The sequence below is a fragment of the Thalassophryne amazonica genome, chromosome 4 (genome assembly GCF_902500255.1).
Source record: "Thalassophryne amazonica chromosome 4, fThaAma1.1, whole genome shotgun sequence".
NCBI lineage: Eukaryota > Metazoa > Chordata > Actinopteri > Batrachoidiformes > Batrachoididae > Thalassophryne > Thalassophryne amazonica.
In genome coordinates, this window is record NC_047106.1 from 6281621 (window position 1) to 6308813 (window position 27193).

Sequence of the window (27193 nt, forward strand, 5' to 3'; positions counted from 1 at the left end):
CTCTGTGTGCTCAGAACAGGTGATCGAAGCTCAACTCATGAATCCAGAAACAGCAGGTCTTGGGAAAAAAAAGAGCGGAGACACAGCACTCTCTCTCTCTGACTCTCTCTCTCTCTTTCTCTGTTGCTCTCTCTCTCTCTCTGTCGCTCTCTCTCTCTCTCTGTCTCTCTCTCTCTCTGTCGCTTTCTCTGTTGCTCTCTCTCTCTCTCTGTCGCTCTCTCTCTGAGTCTCTCTCCTCTCCTTATTGTCTCTTTCTCTCTCCTGTCTCTCTCTCTCTGAGTCTCTCTCTCTCTCTCTCTCTGTCTCTCTTTCTGTTGCTCTCTCTCTGAGTCTCTCTCCTCTCCTTACTCTCTCTCTTTCTCTCTCCTCTGTCACTCTCTCTCCCCTCTGTCACTCTCTCTCGCTCCTGTCACTCTCTCTCCTCTCTGTCGCCCCCCCTCTCTCTCCGTTGCCCTCTCTGTCACACACTCTCTCTCTGAGTCTCTCTCCTCTGTCGCTCTCTCTCTCTCCTCTGTCACTCTCTCTGTGTGTCTCTCTCTCCCTCTCTCTCTGAGTCTCTCTCTCTGTCGCTCTCTCTAAGTCTCTCTCCTCTCTCGCTCTCTGAGTTTCTCTCCTCTCTGTTGCTCACTCTCTCTGTCACTCTCGCTCTCTCTCTAAGTCTCTCTCCTCTGTCACTCTGAGTCTCTCTCGCTCTCTGAGTTTCTCTCCTCTCTGTTGCTCACTCTCTCTGTCACTCTCGCTCTCTCTCTAAGTCTCTCTCCTCTCTGTCACTCTCGCTCTAAGTCTCTCTCCTCTCTGTCACTCTCGCTCTCTCTCTCTCCTCTCTCTCTCTATCTGTGTCTCTCCTCTCTGTTGCTCTCTCTCTCCTCTCTGTCGCTCTCTCTGAGTTTCTCTCCTCTCTGTTGCTCTCTCTCTCCTCTCTGTCGCCCTCTCTGTGTCGCTTTCTCTCTCCTCTCTGTCACCCTCTCATGTGTCTCTCTGTGTCTATGTCTCTGTCTTTCTCTCTCTCCTCTCTGTCTGTCGCTCTCTCTCTCTGTCGCCCTCTCATGTGTCTGTCTCTGTCTTTCTCTCTCTCCTCTCTCTCTGTCGCTCTCTCTCTCTCCTCTCTCTCTCTGAGTCTCTCCTCTCTGTTGCTCTCTCTCTCCTCTGTCGCTCCCTGAGTTTCTCTCCTCTCTGTTGCTCTCTCTCTCTCCTCTCTGTCGCCCTCTCTCTCTGTCGCTCTCTCTCTCTCTCTCCTCTGTCAGTCTCTCTCTCTGTGTCGCTCTCTCCTCTCCGTCGCCCTCTCATGTGTCTCTCTCTCTGTGTCTATGTCTCTCTTTCTCTCTCTCCTCTCTGTCTGTCGCTCTCTCTCTTCTCTCTGTCACTCTTTCTCTGTCTGTCGCTCTCTATCTGTCTCCTCTCTGTCGCTCTCTCTCTCTCTCTGATCACACCTGATTGCGTTCGACTGGTGTTTTAAAAGTTTAATTCACCACAGGTCTGTGATGACCTGATCAGAAAGCAACCAGCGCTTTAAAAGTTTAAAGAGTCACAGCACTTCATTCACAGCAGTGTTTACCACAGCCAGACAATGAAAATGATCCACCAAGACAAAAAATACAACGTTAAATTACTCTGTTTCTGACCTGCACCACACCGTGCAGTACCAACCCGAACCACTTGGTGGAAATGGGGCTGTCGGCGTCCGCTGGTCATCAAGGTGATTTTTAATAAATGGTTTGATGGAGCAACCATATGCTACTTACTATAAGCAAGTCTAGGAATGCAACCATGTGCCATCACACACCAGCCTACACAGGGACTACGCCAAATGTATGCAACTTTCCGGCGTACTACACATTTTAGCACAACTGCATGCAAGTCTATTATAAATGTCCAGTCACACCCTCTCCATAGGGAATTCCAGCTTCTTCCCTCTGGTCGGAGGTTTACAATCCCGAAGTGTAGGACAAAGCAGGAACGGTTTTGTTCCAGTCGCTATTATTCAGATGAACAAATCATCAAAGTAAATTTTGCACCATTTTAGGTGGTTACCAGGCTGTGGTCCAGTGTGGCTCTGAGCAGTTTCATGTCTGTGTCAGGTCTCTGTGTATGTTTAGTGTTGTCATATATGTTTATTAAGTTGGATGTTCTCTATTACTACAACACACATCTACCTACGGGTATCAATCAAGTCACCTGAACCTCATTTTTTATTGTTATTTTTGTCAGATTTGTTGAGTCCTTTAGACCACAGTTCACAGTTCTTATGCTGTTATTGACTGCAGAAAATCTGTTCAGTAACTTCTATAATTTTGCTCAAATATTCTTTCAAAAGCCGCTTGCAAACAAAAAAAGTCATTGTCCTTGAATCGTTCCATAGAAGTAGAGAGATGGAACACCAACTCCTGATCTCAGGGGCTGAGGTTGTGCCACGCGTGTGCGAGAGGACTTGGGGTTTTTCACTTCCGGTCTTTTGCTCTGTAGCGCTTCGTCCACAAGTATTATAAACTTCTTCTGCTTTGAATCGACGATATCAAACATCACAAAATAAGGTTAAAGGTTATGATCAATTATTCTGAATAATTTACTGAGCCTAACATTTTGTAGCTGCCCCGATTATCGCTCACACAGTCACGCTGCTCTCAGAATGAAAATGCTTCATCGGTGCCGAACTGTTATGCTGCGAAGGTTTGGACACAAACAGTTACGTTGGAAGATCAAGATATAACCCATGTATCCCACACGTCGGGAATTATTCAGATAAAATATAACTTATATAAAATATACATCTTGGAGTTGATTAGCAACAAGGCAAGTTTTAAAAGACAGTTAGTTAATTTCAGTCAGTTCAGGAAAGATGAACAAAACCCCTTTTATTTGTTTTTATTTTTTCTGTGAATAAATAAAAAAGTTTACACTTATACACTTTATTGGTATCCCAATGTAAACGATCATATATATATATATATATATATATATATATATATATATATATATACTCAACAAAAATATAAACGCAACACTTTTGGTTTTGCTCCCATTTTGTATGAGATGAACTCAAACATCTAAAACTTTTTCCACATACACAATATCACCATTTCCCTCAAATATTGTTCACAAACCAGTCTAAATCTGTGATAGTGAGCACTTCTCCTTTGCTGAGATAATCCATCCCACCTCACAGGTGTGCCATATCAAGATGCTGATTAGACACCATGATTAGTGCACAGGTGTGCCTTAGACTGCCCACAATAAAAGGCCACTCTGAAAGGTGCAGTTTTATCACACAGCACAATGCCACAGATGTCGCAAGATTTGAGGGAGCGTGCAATTGGCATGCTGACAGCAGGAATGTCAACCAGAGCTGTTGCTCGTGTATTGAATGTTCATTTCTCTACCATAAGCCGTCTCCAAAGGCGTTTCAGAGAATTTGGCAGTACATCCAACCAGCCTCACAACCGCAGACCACGTGTAACCACACCAGCCCAGGACCTCCACATCCAGCATGTTCACCTCCAAGATCGTCTGAGGCCAGCCACTCGGACAGCTGCTGAAACAATCGGTTTGCATAACCAAAGAATTTCTGCACAAACTGTCAGAAACCGTCTCAGGGAAGCTCATCTGCATGCTCGTCGTCCTCATCGAGGTCTCGACCTGACTCCAGTTCGTCGTCGTAACCGACTTGAGTGGGCAAATGCTCACATTCGCTGGCGTTTGGCACATTGGAGAGGTGTTCTCTTCACGGATGAATCCCGGTTCACACTGTCCAGGGCAGATGGCAGACAGCGTGTGTGGCGTCGTGTGGGTGAGCGGTTTTCTGATGTCAATGTTGTGGATCAAGTGGATCGAGTGGCTCATGGTGGCGGTGGGGTTATGGTATGGGCAGGCGTCTGTTATGGACGAAGAACACAGGTGCATTTTATTGATGGCATTTTGAATGCACAGAGATACCGTGACGGGATCCTGAGGCCCATTGTTGTGCCATACATCCAAGAACATCACCTCATGTTGCAGCAGGATAATGCACGGCCCCATGTTGCAAGGGTCTGTACACAATTCTTGGAAGCTGAAAATGTCCCACTTCTTGCATGGCCGGTATACTCATCGGACATGTCACCCATTGAGCATGTTTGGGATGCTCTGGACCGGCGTATACGACAGCGTGTACCAGTTCCTGCCAATATCCAGCAACTTCGCACAGCCATTGAAGAAGAGTGGACCAACATTCCACAGGCCACAATTGACAACCTGATCAACTCTATGCGAAGGAGATGTGTTGCACTGCATGAGGCAAATGGTGGTCACACCAGATACTGACTGGTATCCCCCCAATAAAACAAAACTGCACTTTTCAGAGTGGCCTTTTATTGTGGACAGTCTAAGGCACACCTGTGCACTAATCATGGTGTCTAATCAGCATCTTGATATGGCACACCTGTGAGGTGGGATGGATTATCTCAGCAAAGGAGAAGTGCTCACTATCACAGATTTCGACTGGTTTGTGAACAATATTTGAGGGAAATGGTGATATTGTGTATGTGGAAAAAGTTTTAGATCTTTGAGTTCATCTCATACAAAATGGGAGCAAAACCAAAAGTGTTGCGTTTATATTTTTGTTGAGTGTGTATATATATATATATATATATATATATATATATACACACACACACACGCACAAACTATACACTTATTGCTGCTTACATTAACTGATGAGATTATAATGTCTTTGCAATTTGCATGTTTAATCGAGCTCCTCAGTGTTGTCAAGTTTTAGTCTCACATGAACCACAGTGGAAAAATAATTGTGTCATCCGTGTATCATTGATATATTCACCTTTCTGTGTTTATATTGATTTTATAAAATAAACTGCAACTCTGTAAATACTGATGATTTCTGCTGTACTCTAAATACTATTTTATCTGAGGGAACAAGGCTGTCCATGGTGCCAGACTGAGAACTGCTCGACTCAGCATCCAACAGTTTGGTGAACACCCGCCGTGCCAGCCACATGGTCAGCTGGTCTCTGGTGACAGCTGTCACCTGTGTCATCCTGTCAGCCGCCGTCTGGTAGAATGTCACCTATGGGGCCTCACAGTTGATCCCAGATATCCTGGATGTCTTGATGATGCAACGACACAGATGCTTCTCTAGCAATGTGCAGAGTTCTGAAACTACAAAACTTTTATGTCAGTTTATATCATAAAACCTTGCTGGTGATTTTTCCACAGTTTTGGCAGCTTGAGAGAAACTGAAGGCAGGTGTCAGGTCCTTCATGATGCCTCTCATATTGTCTTTGATTTGTGTCAACTGAAATAAATGATGCATATTTCATCATGTTGACTGTGTGATACCTCAGTGATATCGAAATGAAGACGATTTAAAATCAACAAGAACTTCATTCAAGCTACACTTTGATCATACTTCGAAGGGAAAACTTGCTGAAGCCACGGCAGAAAATGTAAAAAAACACACAGAAACTGTCCTTTAAAAGCGCATCTGTTATTATTGATGGCAGATGACCGGAAGTGAATTATTCCAACTCTCACGGCTGAGTGGCTGAAATCTCGGGGTCGCAAGATCACAAACAGAACTCAATGGAACGAGATCATGAGTTGGCATTCCAGTCTCTCTACTTCTATGATCATTCTAAGCCCCGCCCCCAATGCTCTCCCAATGGACCAAAATCACTTTTTGCACATTTCTCTATTTTGTCACTGAAACACTCTTCAGTAATGTTTTCTGGAATTCTGGAAATTGATTCCTTGAATCAACATTAACCTAAACAAAGATTTTCATTAACCTTGAATCATTCTAAAGGACCCCATGCCCCCTCCCCACCCCCAAATGGTAAAAACAAAAAAAACAAAAACAAAAAACTGCCATCCAATGATGCTCTCAAAACCTATTTTCTAACATTTTGCACAGACATTCCTTGTGTCTGACCAGGGTAAGTTGGACTTTCTGATTGGACCAATGTGGGGTTTAATGTTTCGCCATATTTGGTGAAAATTACTCTCTTTGTCCAAAGGACTTCAGAGCCTCTAGACGCTATTTTTTTAAATTCCTCTTTCATGTTTTATATTCTAATTTGGGTCCCAGCCACCCTGACGTTGTGGGTGTGCCCGCAGATGTGTCTATACCAACCCTCGCCTGGTGCGGGCCATCAGGACCAGCTGCAGAGCTTTGGCCTGCAGACGGACATGATGTATGGTGGCCACCTGCCTGCTCTCCAAACCACTGTACAGGAACTCCAGCTTGTACGTTTCCTCCAAAATCTACAAAAAAAAAAAGTATGTAAAAACCTACTGACGTGAGGTGGTAACGCAGGTAATCTGTGTCTCTGACATACTGACAGTTTTTATTGTTTTTGACCAATAATTGGTGGAAAATAGAATACGTTTATTATTTATTTTAGGTGTTGTTTTCGTCTACAACTTACTGGTACAAAAGGTCGGACTTGCAGCCAGTTGGACTATAGACCTAGTCCTATAATGACCAGTCTTGGGTTAGGTGTAGATCAGCTTTTGTTAAGCAGTGGTCCACAAGTGACCCCTAGAGGTCCTTCAGAATACTGGTAAAATATCACATTTTAAATTAATATATCTAACTGAAAAGTGTTCAAATGGTTTAAAATGACTCCTAAACCCAATAGATAGCAGCATATATATACTATTTTTCATTATTAACTAAAATAATGTTTTAGGCATTTTTAAAAATTGGTTTTAAGTGGTCCTTGGTCTGAAAATGTCTGAGGAAAAACTGGTGTAGATGAAGCTACATTTTACTACAGCAGGGACCTTTGTTGAATCCAGTCTGTGACCATAAACCAGTAAAGTTGGTCGGTAACTAGTTTAGTTACATTTTGTGTGGTTTTGGCTCTTTGTTCACACTGGTTATAGGGTTTTTTTTTGGGGGGGGGGGGGGTAAGGTGGAGCACGCTGACCTGCTGAGCTGCTGCCGTTGCCATGACGTTCTGTTTGAGGCAGAGAGGAACGGCCATGTTCCAAAGCTTCTCCTGCAGAGCCTGAGAAAACACAGGCCAAGGATCAAAGGTTAGAGGTCAACATCCTCATTTTCCTTCTCCTAATAAGGGATAAAATAAACCTTATTGAAACCTATTTTTCCATTTAAATAAACAAGGATTCCACCCTGTGTGGTCCCCTCCATCGATGGCGAGCACGTGATGATTAAACACCATTGAGTTCTGACGTGGATCCAGGTTCAAAATGCTTCTATTAACAGTGAATAAACAAGATGTTTTGGGTCGTACAAGAGGAATGTCAGCTAATTAATATCTCCATCTCCATTCCATTTTCTTCCGCTTTATCCGGAGTCGGGTCGCGGGGGCAGCAGCTCAAGCAAAGCCGCCCAGACCTCCCGATCCACACACACCTCCCCCAGCTCGTCCAGGGAAACCCCAAGGAGTTCCCAAGCCAGCCGAGAAATGTAATCCTTCCAGCGTGTCCTGGGTCTTCCCCGGGGCCTCCTACAAATGGGACGTGCCCGGAACACTTCTCCAGCGAGGCGTCCAGGGGGCATCCGGAAAAGATGCCCGAGCCACCTCAACTGACTCCTTTCGATGTGGAGGAGCAGCGGCTCGACTCCGAGCTCCTCCCGAGTGACCGAGCTCCTCACCCTATCTCTAAGGGAGCGCCCAGCCACCCTGCGGAGGAAACTCATCTCGGCCGCTTGTACCCGCGATCTCATTCTTTCGGTCATGAGCCAAATCTCATGACCATAGGTGAGGATCGGAACGTAGATCGATCGGTAAATTGAGAGCTTTGCCCCCCTACTCAGCTCTCTCTTCACCACGACGGTCCGATACAGCGACCACATCACTGCAGACGCTGCACCGATCTGTCTATCGATCTCACGCTCCATCCGTCCCTCACTCGTGAACAAGACCCAGAGATACTTTAATTAGACTCCGGGGGTCTCGGGGTCTAATTAATATCTTTAGTTTTTAAATAGCATTTATGGCTGATGTTTCCAGTACAAAATGATAAACTGCATGTATATTTGAACTGCAACTAACAACTACTTGATAACTGATTAGCAAAACATTTATTATTTATTCATTGAATAGCAGTGACAGTAAGATTTACTAATTATTTCTTCTTCAGCAAAACTTTACTCTGGACTATCTTCACTTTCAAGTCCACTCCTTCAAAGTTACAATCTGAGTGAAAAACTTAAATGAACCAAAGATTTTTAGTTTTGTTTAAAGATCTGTGGCTGTGTTAATTACCGACTGTTAAGACTTAACGGAGTTGGCAGCACAAAAACATTCCTTGGTTCAGTTCAACAGTTGCCATGGGCATCTATTTTTAACACACTGAGCACTTGCGCACCAGTTATGTGCACACGTGTAAAGTAATTTTACTCTCCAGAACACGAGGAGTGAGAAAAACGATGAATAGGTAACACAGACCACCTCCATCTGTGACTCGGATCACAGCGACTGATCAGAGCTCCACCAAAATGTTTACTGATCTCAAAGTTTACACAGATTTTCATGCCTGTGGTATTTTTCCTTGATGTATTCAAAAATAGTGTGTTCTGTATTATCATGACATTGACAGTAACAATCCATATGGTGGCGCACTTTGACCCTGCTGTCCCGCCTACCCCTATTTCAGATTCTGGACCAGTTCTTCTCACAACAAATGACATAGAACTTTTGGCAATAGTATTAACATTTTCAAAACATTTTAAAAACAGAAAATGACTCATTTTACCTTCATGAGCAGCAGCTGGCAGCGCAGGTATGTAGCACAGAAATCAGCAGCTCCTGCCAGTTCGGTCTGCAGCTCCCCGAGTCGTTGCAGGTCACTGAGCGCAAACCCAGAGATACTCGGTTAAAATATGATGTTATTCATCAGGATAAACTCACACCCGAAAAGTCTCTAGATGATCAATTAGAGAAATGGTCGAGAATTTCTACATGCCGTATGGTGAAGTCCAGCAGGTCCTGGGCTCCAGGCGCTTCCAGGTTCTGGATGGTGCTAACTCTATTAAGACTCTGCTGCAAGAAGAGCTGAGCTGATTCCACAGAACCAGAACCGCCACCCGAGTCCACCGAGTCCAGGCCGTAAATCTGTTTTCGACCTGGTAACTGAACAGGACAGGTGACACAGGAACACATTGACTGTGTGAACCTGACAGAGTTCTTATTTTGGTTCTTGCTAAAAGTCTAATTTAACCACTAGGGGGCACACCAGTGTATTCTGAGTGTTGACCCTATCCTGTACAAACGAGGAGGGTGGAGCCAGGAAAGGCCAAACTAAACATGAAGCTCACAATTTCAATGTCCAACTCGGATCAGTTTAATGAGGACTGTGGGAGGGTTCGTGTTTTAGGGTTCGGGATCAGGTTTTGAGACCTGGATACACTTGGGACAGGGAGCAATTTGAGGCTCGATGTCTTGGTTACAGACACTTCAAGAATAACTAGTGATGGATCCGCTGAATTTTCAGTAAATGTTGCTGGAACACTTCAGACATGGTCGCCTCAAGTTTCACATATTTTTATTTTAAGGTGATTATTAATACACACATCGTTTTACTCACCTTTAAAACATCTGCTCTCACTGTAATTCCATTACCATAAAACTGCTCAGTAGAAGTGACATTGAAGTTTGGAAAATATTTCTATAGTGGATAAACTGGTGCTTTACAAATGGGATATGGTCCATGAAAACATAATACCCTCAAATTTGTTGGGCAGAAGATAATAAAAAACAATGACCATGATGCAAAATAAAATTTGAAGTAGGACGTGGGCAGTGTGAGCCACCCACAAGTCTTCTAACAAAGCAGGCAGAAAACCTAAGAACCTTATGAATACCTGCTTCTAAGTTTGCAAGTTTGTCCTTTGGTGTGAGATGGCCTATTACACATTCATAGGGAACAATTACACAGCGCGTTTACGCACAGCTAGAAGAAGTAGGTCCCACATCAGCATTGATTATGTGTTGGTGGACGGCGTTTTTCACCCTGAGTGGCGGTACGAGGTGTGACAAGCTGTCTCTGAGGTAGGCGTAATGTCTGAACGTGTGGTCGGAGAACAATGCTGGCATCGTAGGACACGACTTAGCGGCATTGAACACCAACACGAGTACTGCAATATCTGGCATCAGGAATGAGAGTCAAGGATGCAACAACCAAAGACAAAAAAAAAAGAGAGAGAAAATGCAACAACACTGAGATATTATAACAATATAAAACATACACGTATTTCCAACTCAAGTCAAAGACGTAACCCGACAGAAACAGAAAACCAGAACTGCATTAGGCCTGAAAACAGCCCATCTCACAATGTGAAAAACATTGTGGAGACAATTTTCTGAGGGTGTAGTTAAGCCCCTTTCACACAGGGGAAAATGTAGAGTTGCATATTGTGGCGTACTGACTATGCAGAGTTAAGCAGCTCTACGCTGAGTTTTTACTCCCCTACGCGGCAGTATGCTTAGGGGTACGCAACATGTTTAATTTTTTCTGTGTAGAGCACTGGACGCACAATAGACTCTGAACTTTGCGATCTGATGTTCCAGCCCTGACGAGGCAGCAATGTCTCGCTGTACATCTGGAAACATGAGTGCTGTTTGCTTTCACCGTTTTGAGAAGGGAGGTCATTTTACACAATACAAAAAAAAAGTAGGCAGGAGTGGACTGTGAAAAGGCAGAAAAATACCAGTGAAGGTTACATATGTGGCAGTAAAAGCTACAGTAAGCAACTGTAAGCAAGACGAGGAACTCAACCATATGCAATCACACACCAGCCTACACAGGGAGTACACCAAATCTGCGCAATTTTCCAGCATACTCCATACGCATTTTAGCACAACTGTACGCAAGCCCGGTGTGAAAGGCGCTTAAGTCCATCTGGTAACTCAGCCACATGGGTGTGTAGCCAGTACATTCTAAGTGCCAGTCCCAAGCCACTACCAAATGCCACTCCCAAATGAGGAGAGTTGTGTCAGGAAGTGCATCCGGTGGAAAAAGTGCCAAAATTAAAGATGCTGATAAATCAAATTTCACTTTATTTAGTTTATATAGCACCAAATCACAACAAAACTGCCCCAAGGCACTTCAAAGAAGTAAGGTGTAACCTTACCAACCACTAGAGGAAGCACACAGGCGACGGTGGTCAGGGAAAACTCCCTCTGATAATATTGAGGATGAGACCTCAAGCAGAAGATATTCAAAGGAGTGACCCACTGCTTACTGGATACATACTGCATCTGTTGAGGCCCGTGTTAAAAGTGACTACCACCGGAGCCAACAGGGTGCCTGTGGAAATTGGGCTCCTGCTGGGTGAAGAAGAAAAGGAGGAAAATATGTCCAGAGACAGCAGGAGAAGAAGAAAACTAGAAGGGTGGAAGTGAGAGTCGGGACACTGAATGTTAGCAGTATGACTGATAAATGGAGAGAGCTGGTTGATATGACAGAGAGGAGAAAGGTAGACATATTGTGGGCGCAAGAGACCAAGTGGAAGTGAAGTGAGAGCAGGAGCATAGGCGGTGGGTGGGTTCAAGTTGTTGTAGCATGGTGTTGGGGTTATTTTAAAGGAAGAGTATGTTAAGAGTGTGTTGGAGGTTACACGAGTGTCTGACAGGGTAATGAGTGTGAAGTTGGAAATTGAAGGGGTGATAATGAATATCATCAGTGCATATGCCACACAGGTAGGTTACAAAATGAAGGAGAAAGATTTCTGGAGTGATTTAGATGAGGTGGTGGACAGTGTGTCCAAGCATGAAAGAGTGGTGATAGGAGCGGATGTGAATGGGCATGGTGGTGAAGGGAACAAAGGTGATGAGGAAGTAATGGATAGATATGGTATCAAGGACAGGAATGTGGAAGGACAGATGATAGTTGATTGTGCAAAAATGATGGAAATGCTCTGCTCAGGATATTACGCATTACCAAGGTCAGAAGAATAAAAATCAGCCGTATTACTTTGTCACTGTATATAGGCCTCCTGGCCCATATTCTGAAATCTTAGATGAATTTGGTGCATTCATCCCTAACTTGTCAACTAGTGCAGATAACATTCCTATCATTAGCGAATTTAACGTTCATATAAATAAGCCTTCTGATCACCTCCGCAAATCATTTATGGAAATTGTGGATGCATTAGGATTTCGGCAATGCATTCGGAACTCGACACACTTTAGTGGAAATACCCTGGATTTGGTTCTCGCACGTGGTATTGCTGTCAAGAATGTTGACATCATGCCTCTTACATCAGTGGTCTCTGATCACTCACTTATTAAGTTTACAGTTTTGCTGCCGTGTTTAGTGAAACAACAACCTTATATATCATTACGGCGATGCATCAACTCCTCAACTAAGACTGAACTCGAAGCAAGACTGCCTGATGTCTTAGCTTCACATTTGGCAAATACCCAATCAGTAGACAGACTTGTGGATAGTTTAAACGCAGTGCTCAAAAACTACACTCGACATGATTGCGCCACCTTTGTTAAAACCATGCCCCCCAAAAAACAGTCACCTTGGTTCAATGTCTACTTGCATGACCTCAAGCATAAGGCTAGAGGTCTAGAATGGAAATGGCGTAGTTCAAAATTAGAAGTATTCCACCTTGCTTGGCGTGATGCGATATTAAGACTATAAGCATGCATTACTGGCTACAAAGTGGACCTATTACTCTGATTTGATCAACAAAAACAAGCATAGCTCAAAGTTCTTGTTCGACACGGTGGCAACACTTATTCATGGACAACCACCCGTAGTTCGCTCTCCATTTACAACACAAGATTTCCTAGATTACTTTGAGAAGAAAATAGAAGACATTAGGTTAAACATATCCCAGCATGCCTTAACCCAGCCACTACACCCTGCGATTGAGGTGGGCGCCATTACTGAGATTTTACCTAGATTTACAGAATTTGATAGTATCTCACTGGGCATGCTGACAAAACTCATAACTCAACAAAAAGCACAACCTGTTTATTTGATCCTATACCAACAAAACTGTTTAAGGACCTGTGGCCCACTCATGGGCCGACTGTGCTGGAAATTATTAATCTTTCTTCAACTTCTGGATCTGTTCCTAAATGTTTCAATCTACATTGATTAAACCATTACTTAAGAAACCTAATCTTGACCCTGGCCAATATCAAATCTATCATTTTGCTCTAACATTCGGGAAAAAGTGGTGTCACGGCAGCTGATGGACTATCTTACTGAGAATAATCTCTTTAAGTCACTGCAGTCTGCTTTTATAAAATATCATTCCACAGAGACGGCTCTCAGTAAAGTGGTGAATGATCTTCTGCTTGCAATGGATTCGGACACCACTACGGTTCTAGTGCTGTTAGATCTCACTGCTGCATTTGATACCATGGATCATCATATTCTACTTGATAGACTGGAAAATCATTTTGGGATTACTGGGAGTGCCCTTGCATGGTTGACGTCATGCTTGTCCAGTCATTCTCACTGTGTTTTGTACAGTAACACTACCTCTAACCTTAGTGACATGACATGACATTTGGGGTTCCACAGGGGTCCGTCTTAGGCCCCCTGCATTTCTCCCTTTATATAGCACCCCTTGGGCATGTATTGCGGCGTATTGAGATTACCTTTCACTGCTATGCTGATGATACTCAGTTAAACATGCCGATAACCGCTGGTAATCTCATTCACATAAAATCCTTATAAGATTGCCTTGCCTTACTCTCATCAGTCCACAAAATATTCCTCCATTTCTCTTTAGGCCAGTTGATGTGTTCTTTGGCAAATTGTAACCTCTTCTGCATGTCTTTTATTTAACAGAGGGACTTTGCGGGGGATTCTTGCAAATAAATTAGCTTCACACAGGCGTCTTCTAACTGTCACAGCACTTACAGGTAACTCCAGACTGTCTTTGATCATCCTGGAGCTGATCAATGGGTGAGCCTTTGCCATTCTGGTTATTCTTCTATCCATCTTGATGGTTGTTTTCCGTTTTCTTCCACGTGTCTCTGTTTTTTTTTGTTCATTTTAAAGCATTGGAGATCACTGTACAACCCCTGGCAAAAATTATGGAATCACCGGCCTCGGAGGATGTTCATTCAGTTGTTTAATTTTGTAGAAAAAAAAGCAGATCACAGACATGACACAAAACTAAAGTCATTTCAAATGGCAACTTTCTGGCTTTAAGAAACACTATAAGAAATCAGGAAAAAAATTGTGGCAGTCAGTAACGCTTACTTTTTTAGACCAAGCAGAGGGAAAAAATTTGGACTCAATCAATTCTGAGGAATACGTAAATTATGGAATCAACCTGTAAATTTTCATTCCCAAAACTAACACCTGCATCAAATCAGATCTGCTCGTTAGTCTGCATCTAAAAAGGAGTGATCACACCTTGGAGAGCTGTTGCACCAAGCGGACTGACATGAATCATGGCTCCAACACGAGAGATGTCAATTGAAACAAAGGAGAGGATTATCAAACTCTTAAAAGAGGGTAAATCATCACGCAATGTTGCAAAAGATGTTGGTTGTTCACAGTCAGCTGTGTCTAAACTCTGGACCAAATACAAACAACATGGGAAGGTTGTTAAAGGCAAACATACTGGTAGACCAAGGAAGACATCAAAGTGTCAAGACAGAAAACTTAAAGCAATATGTCTCAAAAATCCAAAATGCACAACAAAACAAATGAGGAACGAATGGGGGGAAACTGGAGTCAACGTCTGCGACCGAACTGTAAGAAACCGCCTAAAGGAAATGGGATTTACATACAGAAAAGCTAAACGAAAGCCATCATTAACACCTAAACAGAAAAAAAACAAGGTTACAATGGGCTAAGGAAAGGCAATCGTGGACTGTGGATGACTGGATGAAAGTCATATTCAGTGATGAATCTCGAATCTGCATTGGGCAAGATAGTGATGCTGGAACTTTTGTTTGGTGCCGTTCCAATGAGATTTATAAAGATGACTGCCTGAAGAGAACATGTAAATTTCCACAGTCATTGATGATATGGGGCTGCATGTCAGGTAAAGGCACTGGGGAGATGGCTGTCATTACATCATCAATAAATGCACAAGTTTACGTTGATATTTTGGACACTTTTCTTATCCCATCTATTGAAAGGATGTTTGGGGATGATGAAATCATTTTTCAAGATGATAATGCATCTTGCCATAGAGCAAAAACTGTGAAAACATTCCTTGCAAAAAGACACATAGGGTCAATGTCATGGCCTGCAAATAGTCCGGATTGAAAATCCAATTGAAAATCTTTGGTGGAAGTTGAAGAAAATGGTCCATGACAAGGCTCCAACCTGCAAAGCTGATCTGGCAACAGCAATCAGAGAAAGTTGGAGCCAGATTGATGAAGAGTACTGTTTGTCACTCATTAAGTCCATGCCTCAGAGACTGCAAGCTGTTATAAAAGCCAGAGGTGGTGCAACAAAATACTAGTGATGTGTTGGAGCGTTCTTTTGTTTTTCATGATTCCACAATTTTTTCCTCAGAATTGAGTGATTCCATATTTTTTTCCCCTCTGCTTGGTCTAAAAAAGTAACAGTTACTGACTGCCACAATTTTTTTTCCTGATTTCTTATAGCGTTTCTTAAAGCCAGAAAGTTGCCATTTGAAATGACCTTAGTTTTGTGTCATGTCTGTGATCTGCTTTTTTTCTACAAAATTAAACAACTGAATGAACATCCTCCGAGGCCGGTGATTCCATTCCATCATTTGCCAGGGGTTGTAGATGAACAGCCTATAATTTTTGGCACCTGCATGTAAGTTTTCCCCTCTCCAGTCAACTTTTTAATTAAACTACGCTGTTCTTCTGAACAATGTCTTGAACGTCCCATTTTCCTCAGGCTTTCAAAGAGAAAAGCATGTTCAACAGGTGCTGGCTTCATCCTTACATAGGGGACACCTGATTCACACCTGCTTGTTCCACAAAATTGACGAACTCACTGACTGAATGCCTCACTACTATTATTGTGAACACCCCCTTTTCTACTTTTTTTTTTTTTTTTTTACTAATAGCCCAATTTCATAGCCTTAAGAGTGTGCATATCATGAATGCTTGGTCTTGTTGGATTTGTGAGAATCTACTGAATCTACTGGTACCTTGTTTCCCATGTAACAATAAGAAATATACTCAAAACCTGGATTCATCTTTTTAGTCACATAGCACTGCTATTATTCTGAACACTACTGTATGGCCACTTCCAATTGAAAGTTTGGTTACTGGCAAATCAGACATGCAACCATCTGCAGCCTAAAACACAATTCGACGTGAAGGCACTATTCCAGTTTCTTTTTCAGTTATATGTACACAATAACCTTGTGTATTTTATTTTATTAAATGGTTTAGTTGTCTTTACACAATAAACTTGTGTATGACATCCTGTGCAATATTTACACATGTGCATGTGCAAATGAATGCATTGGGCAAAACAACCTAGTACTGTAATGTGCAATTACAACCAGGCACTGAAGCACTTTGCACTTAGCACTTGTCACTTTACTACAGTACTTTTGCACCTCAACATCCATCATTAAACTTTTTTGGTTCCTCCACCTGTTGGCTACTTATTATCTATCAATTATTGTTACTTTGAATTGCAAATATTTGTATGTGTATTCTGTTTTAAATGTTTTTCTGTCATGATTAATTTATTTTGGTATGTTGTGTGGTCTTAGTCTGTTACTATGTTACTGGAAATGAACTAATTCATTAATATGCATTGTCCCATTTCAAATAAATATATATATATATATATATATATATATATATATATATATATATATATATATACAGTGAGGAAAATAAGTATTTGAACACCCTGCAATTTTGCAAGTTCTCCTACTTAGAAATCATGGAGGGGTCTGGAATTTTCATCTTAGGTGCATGTCCACTGTGAGAGACATAATCTAAAAAAAAAAAAAAAAACAGAAATCACAATATATGATTTTTTTTAAATAATTTATTTGTATGTTACTGCTGCAAGTAAGTATTTGAACACCTGTGAAAATCAATTTTAATATTTGGTACAGTAGCCTTTGTTTGCAATTACAGAGGTCAAACGTTTCCTGTAGTTCTTGACCAAGTTTTCACACACTGCAGCAGGGATTTTGGTCCACTCCTCCATACAGATCTTCTCTAGATCTTTCAGGTTTAGAGTTTCAGCTCCCTCCAAAGATTTTCTATTGAGTTCAGGTCTGGAGACTGGCTAGACCACTCCAGGACCTTGAAATGCTTCTTATGGAGCCCCTCCTTAGTTGCCCTGGCTGTGTGTTTGGGGTCACTGTCATGCTGGAAGACCCAGCCATGACCCATCTTCAATGCTCTTACTGAGGGAAGGAGGTTGTTTGCCAAAATCTCGCAATACATGACCCCATCCATCCTCCCTTCAATACGGTGCAGTCGTCCTGTCCCCTTTGCAGAAGAGCACCCCCAGAGTATGATGTTTCCACCCCCATGCTTCACGGTTGGGATGGTTTTCTTGGGGTTGTTCTCATCCTCTAAACATGGCAAGTGGAGTTAATTCCAAAAAGCTCTATTCTGGTCTCATCTGACCACATGACCTTCTCCCATGCCTCCTCTGGATCATCCAGATGGTCACTGTTGAACTTCAAATGGGCCTGGACATGTGCTGGCTTGAGCAGGGGGACCTTGCTGCCCTGCAGGATTTTAAACCATGACAGCATCATGTGTTACTAATGTAGTCTATGTGACTGTGGTCCCAGCTCTCTTCAGGTCATTGCCCAGGTCCTCCTGTGTAGTTCTGAGCTTTCTCAGAATCATCCTTACCCCACAAAGTGAGATCTTGCATGGAATCCCAGACCGAGGGAGATTGACAGTCATCTTGTGTTTCCTCCATTTTCTAATAAATAATCATAACAGTTGTTGTCTTCTACCAAGCTGCTTGCCTGTTGTCCTGTAGTCCATCCCAGCCTTGTGCAGGTCTACACTTTTGTCCCTGGTGTCCTTAGACAGCTCTTTGGTCTTGGCTATGGTGGACAGGTTGGAGTGTGATTGATTGAGTGTGTGAAAAGGTGTCTTTTATACAGGTAACAAGTTCAAACAGGTGCAATTAATACAGTTAAAGAGTGCAGAATAAGAGGGCCTCTTAAAGAAAAATTAACAGGTCTGTGTGAGCCAGAATTCTTGCTGGTTGGTAGGGGATCAAATACTTACTTGAAGCAGTAACATACAAATACATCATTAAAAAAAAAATAAAAATAAAAAAATCACACATTGTGATTTCCGGATTTTTTTCTTTTAGATTATGTCTCTCAAAGTGGACATGCACCTAAGATGAAAATTTCAGACCCCTCCATGATTTCTAAGTGGGAGAACTTGCAAAACCGCAGGGTGTTCAAATACGTATTTTCCTCATTGTATACGTAAGACTCTGAAAACTGTAATGGTGCATTACACATAGGCCAGACGCATTACGAATGTCATATTTGCGTCATTCTTGGCACATTCCTGACATTCTTAACGTGACTTAACGCATCTGAATAGGTTTCTTAGTGCGTGTTGGTGTGTGATATTCGAATTTTGGTGGAGCATGTTTTTGGCTGTCAAAAAATCTTCCACCAATGTCACGCACCACCCTCATTTCGCCTCATGTCGTGAAGGTCGCAACTGAGCGTGTTGATCCATTTTGATTAGTGGTGATCCTTAACAGAGCATGACAGACGTATGCACAATTAATCCTGCTGCACCGCATTCAGTTTCATTGCTGCAATATGCCGAAGGACAGTGACGCCAAATCAGCTAAAAGTCTCATTCCAGTGCTCCTCAGTGTGTTCCACCTGCTGCTGCTGTGCCTGATGTTTGGGAAAACGAGTGAGACAAGAGCCACACATATGGCTCTCAGTCTCCTCCTCCTCTCTGCACCACTCCATGGCACAGAGCCCATCTAAGCATGCAATCACAAAGTCCTTCTGCTGTGGATTTTGAGGAGCAAACTGGAGCAATCTGAATTGTTCAGCAACTGACGGTAAGATGAATATGGGTGTGTGTGGAGACAATTCACCTCATTCATAACGTGACAGAACTTAACGATGTGCTGTTACGCATGATAGTGCACAGAACATTATTCTTGACCGTGCGTGATGGTTCCTGATAATTCTCCAGCAACACGTGCCATTAATCGTAACGCGTGGTAACAGGTTGCAGCAGTTCCTGAGGACACCTGACGCCTCTGCCTCAAATATCACATTTGTGATCAGCAGCCAAGAATGTATACATCGTGGCATTCGTGACGTGCCGCCATTATGTGTAAATGCAGCTTAAAGGAACTGAATCCTCAAGTTCGTAAGAGTGTTCCACCTGTGTTGTGAGACGTGTCCTCACTGCTGTCAAGCTGTAACATGAAAAGAAGACAGCCAGCGTCTGAAGCTGACGTAAATAAAACAGATCCTGCTGCTGTGACCACAACGTGTGTGTGTAAATGTGTGTGTGAAGGATACAAGCTGGATCGTCCATGTCTGGCTCCGGCGTGTCGAAATACGGGTGAGTGCTGAGCAGCTCAGGGACCAGAGGCAGCACAAGTGTTGGGTGGCGGCTCCCCAGATACTTCAGACACCTGGACAATTAAATAAATAAATAGATTTTAGAAAGTTGTCCAACTGTTATCAGATTTTTTTTCATCCACTGAGCCAACAACAGTCACGTTCTCTGTTAATTACTCGGATCCTGTGCTAATTTATTTTTGTTTAATTCGTTATTGTGCCATTTTGACAGTTTGATTTTTATTATTATTATAAATAACTGGCTTGGGAATGTCTCAGGATCCCCCGGGAAAAGTTAGAGGACTTTAGCTGAGGACAAATGATGGCACTATCAGTCTCACTTTCTTGTCCAGATTAAACTTTCCTAAAGGTTCTTGCAGAAATTCCTGCAACCAGAATCTCAACTTGCTCCTGCATGTCCTGCATGCTGTGTTCACGTGTATGTATCCGCTGTTGGTCCACGGCCTGGTGGCAGACTGGCACTCCAACTACTCAAAAACCTTCAACCAGCTCAAAACCACGTGAAGGTGGAGACATGTTCATGTTGGGCGCCACAACCTCAAACCCTGTAGTTGCCCTTTGGAACAAAAACAGCCAAAGTATTCAGGATAAATAAAAATATTTTTGACAAAACACTGAACCAGACGTTTTCTAAAGTGTTGTATTAGCTACAGCGCCCTCCTGTGCTGGTTAGACTGAACTACAAAAGTTTTGGGTGACACCAGATAAGCTGATCATCAGAACCACAACGGTAAAGCGTCTTACTTCCAGACGGAGTTGCGGTCGGTGGGGTACTTGTTGAGGTTCTTCAGCAGCTCCAGCAGAGCCAGCTGGATGCACTCCTTCGTGGAGACGTTGGTGTAGCACAGTAATTCATGGAGAGCTTCCCGGATGTCACGAGACAGGTCCTGCAGACACACGACAACCTCAGCAGTGCACGTGTGTTTAACATAAAGGCTGCGGCACACGACATCAGACAACTCGCTTGAGTCAAAAATCACTCTGCTGAAAATGGAGCCGCTTTAACCAACAAATACTCAGGTGAAAAAATAAACCCCGAAACGACACACAAGAAGTGTGGGATGCATTCTGTGGAATGCATGCGGTGAGGCCTGTACCTCCAGCACGGCCAGCACCGTGTCCAGCTGATCCTCACGGAGCGTTATATGAGTGGAGATCTCCCGCAACACGTGGATCGACTGCAGTCGAACTTCTTCAATCTCATCGTTGAACATATCAACCAGGAAGTCCAGACACTTTTCGGCAAAGCTGGGAGATGAGCGAGCCAGCTGGCATAACGCCTCCACTGCTGCAATACGGACCTCTGAATTCAACGCAGGAGAAAAACAAACAAACACTAGATGGCAGCATCCTCAACTCAGACAAGAGATTGAAGCAGCAGGACCTTCGTGGCCGGGATGACGGTGGGGATCCAACCCACGCGGCTCGCACAAAAGACCGTTCCTCTACCAGGTCAGCCAAAGGGGAACTCCCCGTTAGCCAAGCTAGCGGGAACGTCTTTTCAATTGGGACCGGGGACTTTCATCCCGCTACACATCTCCCCACCATTTTTGACTTCGTCCCGAAGTCACAGGTGCATGTTAGCATACTCTGTGACCCACATCCTGTTCGTGACGCCAGATTGAAGCAGCAGTACCTTCGTGGCCGGGACGACGGTGGGGATCGAAACCCACGCGGCTCGCACAAAAGACCGTTCCTCTACCAGGTCAGCCAAAGGGGAACTCCCCGTTAGCCAAGCTAACTGGAACGTCTTTTCAATTGGGACCCGGGACTTTCATCCCGCTACAATATGAAGAAATATAAGAAAACAGTTTAATTTACTGTTCACACAACACGTGGGAACTGTAGCTGCATACAGAAAATTAGAACATAGTCATTTCATCTTATGTTAAGGGAATGTAAATCCGATTTATTTCATAACTACCTACAGTAACAACCAGACGTGATGAAATATCCCTAAAATTTAAAGTGTCTGTACATTTTGTCTGGGTGACTTCAATTACTTCTAGAATTAGAAGTAATACTTCGACTTATGTGTCACAGATATCAAAATTAGCTATATTCTGTTATGCAATAATGAAAAGATTTTAATAATAATAATAATAAATAAGTATTTGAACACCCTGCGATTTTGCAAGTTCACCCACTTAAGAAAACATGGAGTGGTCTGAAATTTTCATCTTAGATGCATGTCCACTGTGAGAGACATAATCAAAAAAAAAAAAAAAACCGCAAATCACAATGTATGATTCTTTAAGAAGGCCTCTCATTCTGCACTCTTTACCTGTATTAATTGCACCTGTTTGAACTTGTTACCTGTATAAAAGACACCTGTTCACACACTCAATCAATCACACTCCAACCAAAGAGCTGTCTAAGGACACCAGCGACAAAACTGTAGACCTGCACAAGGCTGGGATGGACTACAGGACAACAGGCAAGCAGCTTGGTAGAAGACAAAAACTGTAATGATTATTTATTAGAAAGTGGAAGAAACACGAGATGACTGTCAATCTCCCTCAGTCTGGGATTCCATGCAAGATCTCACTTTGTGGAGTAAGGATGATTCTGAGAAAGCTCAGAACTACACAGAAGGACATGGTCAATGACCTGAAGAGAGCTGGGACCACAGTCACAAAGATCACATTAGTAACACATGATGCTGTCATGGTTTAAAATCCCGCAGGACAGCAAGGTCCCCCTGCTCAAGCCAGCACATGTCCAGGCCCGTTTGAAGTTCACCAGTGACCATCTGGATGATCCAGAGGAGGCATGGGAGAAGGTCATGTGGACAGATGAGACCAGAATAGAGCTTTTTGGAATCAACTCCACTTACCATGTGTAGAGGATGAGAACAACCCCAAGAAAACCATCCCAACCGTGAAGCATGGGGGTGGAAACATCATACTCTGGGGGTGCTCTTCTGCAAAGGGGACAGGACGACTGCACCGTATTGAAGGGAGGATGGATGGGGTCATGTATTGCGAGATTTTGGCAAACAACCTCCTTCCCTCAGTAAGAGCACTGAAGATGGGTCATGACTGGATCTTCCAGCATGACAATGACCTCAAACACACAGCCAGGGCAACTAAGGAGGGGCTCCGTAAGAAGCATTTCAAGGTCCTGGAGTGGCCTAGCCAGTCTCCAGACCTGAACTCAATAGAAAATCTTTGGAGGGAGCTGAAACTCTAAACCTGAAAGATTTGGAGATCTGTATGGAGGAGTGGACCAAAATCCCTGCTGCAGTGTGTGCAAACCTGGTGAAAAACTACAGGAAATGTTTGACCTCTGTAACTGCAAACAAAGGCTACTGTACCAAATATTAGCATTGATATTCCCAGGTCTTCAAATACTTATTTGCAGCTGTAACATACAAATAAATTATTAATAAAAAAAAATCATACATTGTGATTTCCAGATTTTTTTTTTTTTTTAGATTATGTCTCTCACAGTGGACATGCACCTAAGATGAAAATTTCAGACCCCTCCATGATTTCTAAGTGGGAGAACTTGCAAAATCGCAGGGTGTTCAAATACTTATTTTCCTCACTGTATATAAGTCCCATCACCTGCTCCCTTGTTTGCACTCAGGGTACCACAGCACCTTGTGGCCAATGTTGAATTGGCACAAGTTTTATGCTAGATGCCCTTCCTGATGCAACTCGACATTACATGGAGAAACGTGGCAGGGGTGGAGTATATATATATATATATATATATATATATATATATATATATATAATACACCACCCCAATTCCAGAGTGAAGTTGGGACCTTGTATAAAATGTAAATAAAAACAGAATACAATTATTTGCAAATCCCCTTCAACCTATATTCAACTGAATACACCACAAAGACAAGATATTTAATGTTCAAACTGATGAACTTTATTGTTTTTGTGCAAATATTTGCTCATTTTGAAATGGATGCCTGCAACGCGTTTCAAAAAAGCTGGGACAGTGGTATGTTTACCACTGTGTTACATCACCATTCCGTCTAACAACACTCAATAAGCGTTTGGGAACTGAGGACACTAATTGTGAGTGCTATGATTGTGTATAAAAGGACCATCCCCAATAGGCTCAGCCATTCACAAGCAAAGATGGGGTGAGGATCACCACTTTGTGAACAACTGCATGAAAAAAATAGTCCAACAGTTTAAGAACAATGTTTCTCAATGTTCAGTTGCAAGGAATTTAGGGATTCCATCATCTACAGTCCATAATATAATCAGAAGATTTAGAGAATCTTGAGAACTTTCTACACACAAGTGGCAAAGCTGAAAACCAACACTGAATGCCCGTGACCTTTGATCCCTCAAGTGGCATTGTATTAAAAACCAACAGCATTGTGTAAAGGATCTTACCGCGTGGGCTCAGGAGCACTTCAGAAAACCATTGTCAGTTAACACAGCTTGTCGTGACATCTACAAGTGCAAGTTAAAACTCTACCATACAAACCGAAACCCAAACATCAACAACATCCAGAAACACCGCCGCCTTCTCTGGGCCCGAGCTCATTTGAAATGGACAGACACAAAGTGGAAAAGTGTGCTGTGGTGTGATGAGTCCACATTTCAACAAAAGAAGACAAAAGAGGAAAAAGACCATCCAGATTGTTACCAGCACAAAGTTCAAAAGCCAGCATCTGTGATGGTATGGGGGTGTGTTAGTGCCCATGGCATGGGCAACTTACACATCTGTGATGGAACCATCAATGCTGAAAGGTACATCCAGGTTTTGGAGCAACACATGCTGCCATCCAAGCAACGTCTTTTTCAGGGATGAGACTGCTTATTTCAGCAAGACAATGCCAACAGTGTGGCTTCGTAGTGAAAGAGTGCGGGTACTAGACTGGCCTGTCTGCAGTCCAGACCTGTCGCCCATTGAAAATGTGTGGTGCATTATGAAGCGCAAAAAACAACAACGGAGACCCCGGACTGTTGAACAATTGAAGTTGTACATCAAGCATGAATGGGAAAGAATTCCACCTACAAAGCTTCAACAATTAGTGTCCTCAGTTCACAAATGCTTGAGTGTTGTTAGAAGGAAAGGTGATGTAACACAGTGGGAAACATACCACTGTCCCAGCTTTTTTGAAACATGTTGCAGGCATCCATTTCAAAATGAACAAATATTTGCACAAAAACAATAAAATTTATAATTTTGAACATTAAATATCTTGTCTTTGTGGTGTATTCAATTGAATATAGGTTGAAGAGGATTTGCAAATCATTGTATTCTGTTTTATTTACATTTTACACAACATCCCAACTTCACTGGAATTGGGGTTGTATATATTTGGAGGCAAAATTCACTCTTTTTTTCTTTACCATACATCTCGTCCTCAAGGCCGTGAACAAAGGCCCCACAGGCCCCCGAGGCAATGAGGTTGACAGTGTTGGTGTCCAGTTTCTCCTTGGGGGCGTCGTCAGCCCACTTCCTGCCAGAGGAGAACTCTCCAGAAGTGAAGAGCTCCTTGGCCCGTTCGTGTGCAGTACGCTTTCTCTGGACAGGAAGACGAGTCTGTTAACTCTCTTAATTTGAACTCGTCTACTAACACAGACATTTCTGGAACAAACATGTCTTACCCTGAGATCTGACATCAGCTTCTTGTCCAACGTCTGCTCAAGAAAGTGAGGGCTGACCTGCAGCATTGAACCCTGACCGATGCAAAAAGTAAAAGGCTTTCACCTGGAGTATTCAACATTTAACAGAAGTACTACACAGGCTTTACAGAAATGTAATATTAAAACAGATTGTTTTTACATTCATCAAAACATTTTTCATCTAAACCACAGATGCTGAAAGTTTGTGACTTAATGGATAAAATGACAAAATGTGCAATGTGGCAAAAAAAAAAAAAAAATTCAATCAGGCAATACTGAGAAGTGATTCAACAAGTAAATACTGTATTTTTCTGTGGTATAAGTCACATCTAAGTTTTTCTGTATTACCAGCTCTTTAACTTGGGATTTTTGTGCACTGATGTGTTTTTATTAATGCCATTTGTTAAGCGTTTATTGTCATGCTTTAATTGATGGGAATGCTCTATTTAAATAGTAATTACAATTATTGTTATTAATAACAAACATATATAAACTGAATTTTAAACCTACACCCCCATTATTTTGAACTACACTGACCACCTCTTCTGTATTACTGACTATTACTACTGGTTTGTTCAGATATCACAGGATTTTTACATAAATAAGATATTTTAATTTTATCAAAAGGTAATACTAAACTAGTCCACATACATACCAACAACATGTTAATGGTCCATGAGCCAGAAGACAGGTTTGACCTAACCAGTAGCATCTAAGGGGACTAAACATCAGAGTAATAAGACCTACACAAAATGTATGGTGGTTGTCCAGGGTGGCAGTCAGTGAAGAATTAAACAGAGATCAAAACTTAAAAATGCTCCAATCATTTTGAAACACTGTGTCTGATCATAACGACACTGAAAACCTGCTTGGCCCGTGGACTATACCCCAAGATTTCTTCTTCACAGACATTTGCTCAAGAGTGTAAAAGTACACAGGTTCAGGGCCTCACCAGGGTTTTGGCAGCCTGCACCCGGACCATCCAGGAGCCATCACTGATCATGTGACTGATCTTGCCAAACGCATCATCAACCAGTCGGATCTCCTCACTGGATGAGGGGATAGGAACAATGCTGATCGGAGTGAGAGGACATGAAGCCAGAATCAGTCAGTGAAGAAGAACACCAGGACTGGATGTGACTCCTGAGTACGGTTTGCTGGTTTTGTCCTCACCTTTCTGGGTACAGCTGACTCAGCACCCACACCATCTGCACAGCAGCAGAGCGAACCTGCTCGTAGTCGTCAGAAAGTAATCGGCAGGCCTGAAAACACACACCATAGACGTGTTTTTCAAAATCCATTTTTTTCTATCAGGTTAAATTCTACACCAAGTACAGACTGGTTCACAGCACTCAGACAAAACTTTGCACCGTGTGGACTTCCTTCTGAGTGACACGCCCACACAGACGCCTGGACAGTAAGACGAGGATGAAAGAGCTGAGCTACACTGGCTTGGTGAGAAGGTGTGTCACGTGACAGCTTTAAATGAATGACAGGAAAATAACAGTTAGTTGTTGTCACCTGCTCGTAAATGATCTGATGAACCTTCATTCCTCTTTCATGCAGCTGCAGCTACAAAAGAAGCAGCAGGACTGTGATTAGTGGGTTTGTAAGGACTGTTCTGGTCACGAAATACGACAATGTGCTTCCGGCTGAGTGCAGACACTCGCGGTGGACTACCATGGCTTTTAGGGCTGCGGTCCTGACTCGAGGGTCCTGGTCTCCAAAGTAGTCACTAATGATGTTCTGGACGTCCCTCACTGCTCCTGAAGCACAGACATAAAAGTGACATCACAACAAAACTGGCTAATGAATAAATACGACGGCACACTGAAGCAGTCTACGTGAAGACACTCACCTATCGACATCCCTGCTCCATCGTCTTTGGTCAAAGGAGCGTCCACTGTGCCGAGACACCCCAAGAGCTGCAGACATTTGTTCCTCACCCCAAAATATGAATCAGACAAGTGCTGGAATGAAACATTTGGTGCAAAAACTAAAGCGTGAATATGTTCATACATTTGCATCATTCATATATTCCACAGAGTGAGGCTGCTGTGAGCGTTCATACAGTCATGCTAATGAC

General features: G+C 42.8%; 1 protein-coding gene across 3 annotated transcripts in view; it reads right to left on the reverse strand.

The window, feature by feature from the left end:
* Nucleotides 1-27193, reverse strand: part of ints4 (integrator complex subunit 4) — a 42180-nt gene that overhangs the window by 6674 nt on the left and 8313 nt on the right. For 2 of the 3 annotated variants that reach the window (XM_034169050.1, XM_034169049.1), the window contains exons 5-19: nt 26966-27077; nt 26788-26873; nt 26629-26679; nt 26281-26369; nt 26060-26180; nt 25090-25161; nt 24832-25006; nt 20596-20801; nt 20243-20385; nt 19436-19551; nt 9975-10108; nt 8929-9095; nt 8719-8812; nt 6924-7004; nt 6125-6255 (exon numbers count right to left, since the gene is read on the reverse strand). In XM_034169050.1, coding sequence (XP_034024941.1) covers nt 6125-6255; nt 6924-7004; nt 8719-8812; nt 8929-9095; nt 9975-10108; nt 19436-19551; nt 20243-20385; nt 20596-20801; nt 24832-25006; nt 25090-25161; nt 26060-26180; nt 26281-26369; nt 26629-26679; nt 26788-26873; nt 26966-27077 — 1778 coding nt within the window. The remainder of the gene's footprint in view (nt 1-6124; nt 6256-6923; nt 7005-8718; nt 8813-8928; nt 9096-9974; nt 10109-19435; nt 19552-20242; nt 20386-20595; nt 20802-24831; nt 25007-25089; nt 25162-26059; nt 26181-26280; nt 26370-26628; nt 26680-26787; nt 26874-26965; nt 27078-27193) is intronic. The other variant, XM_034169051.1, reaches the window with a different exon arrangement.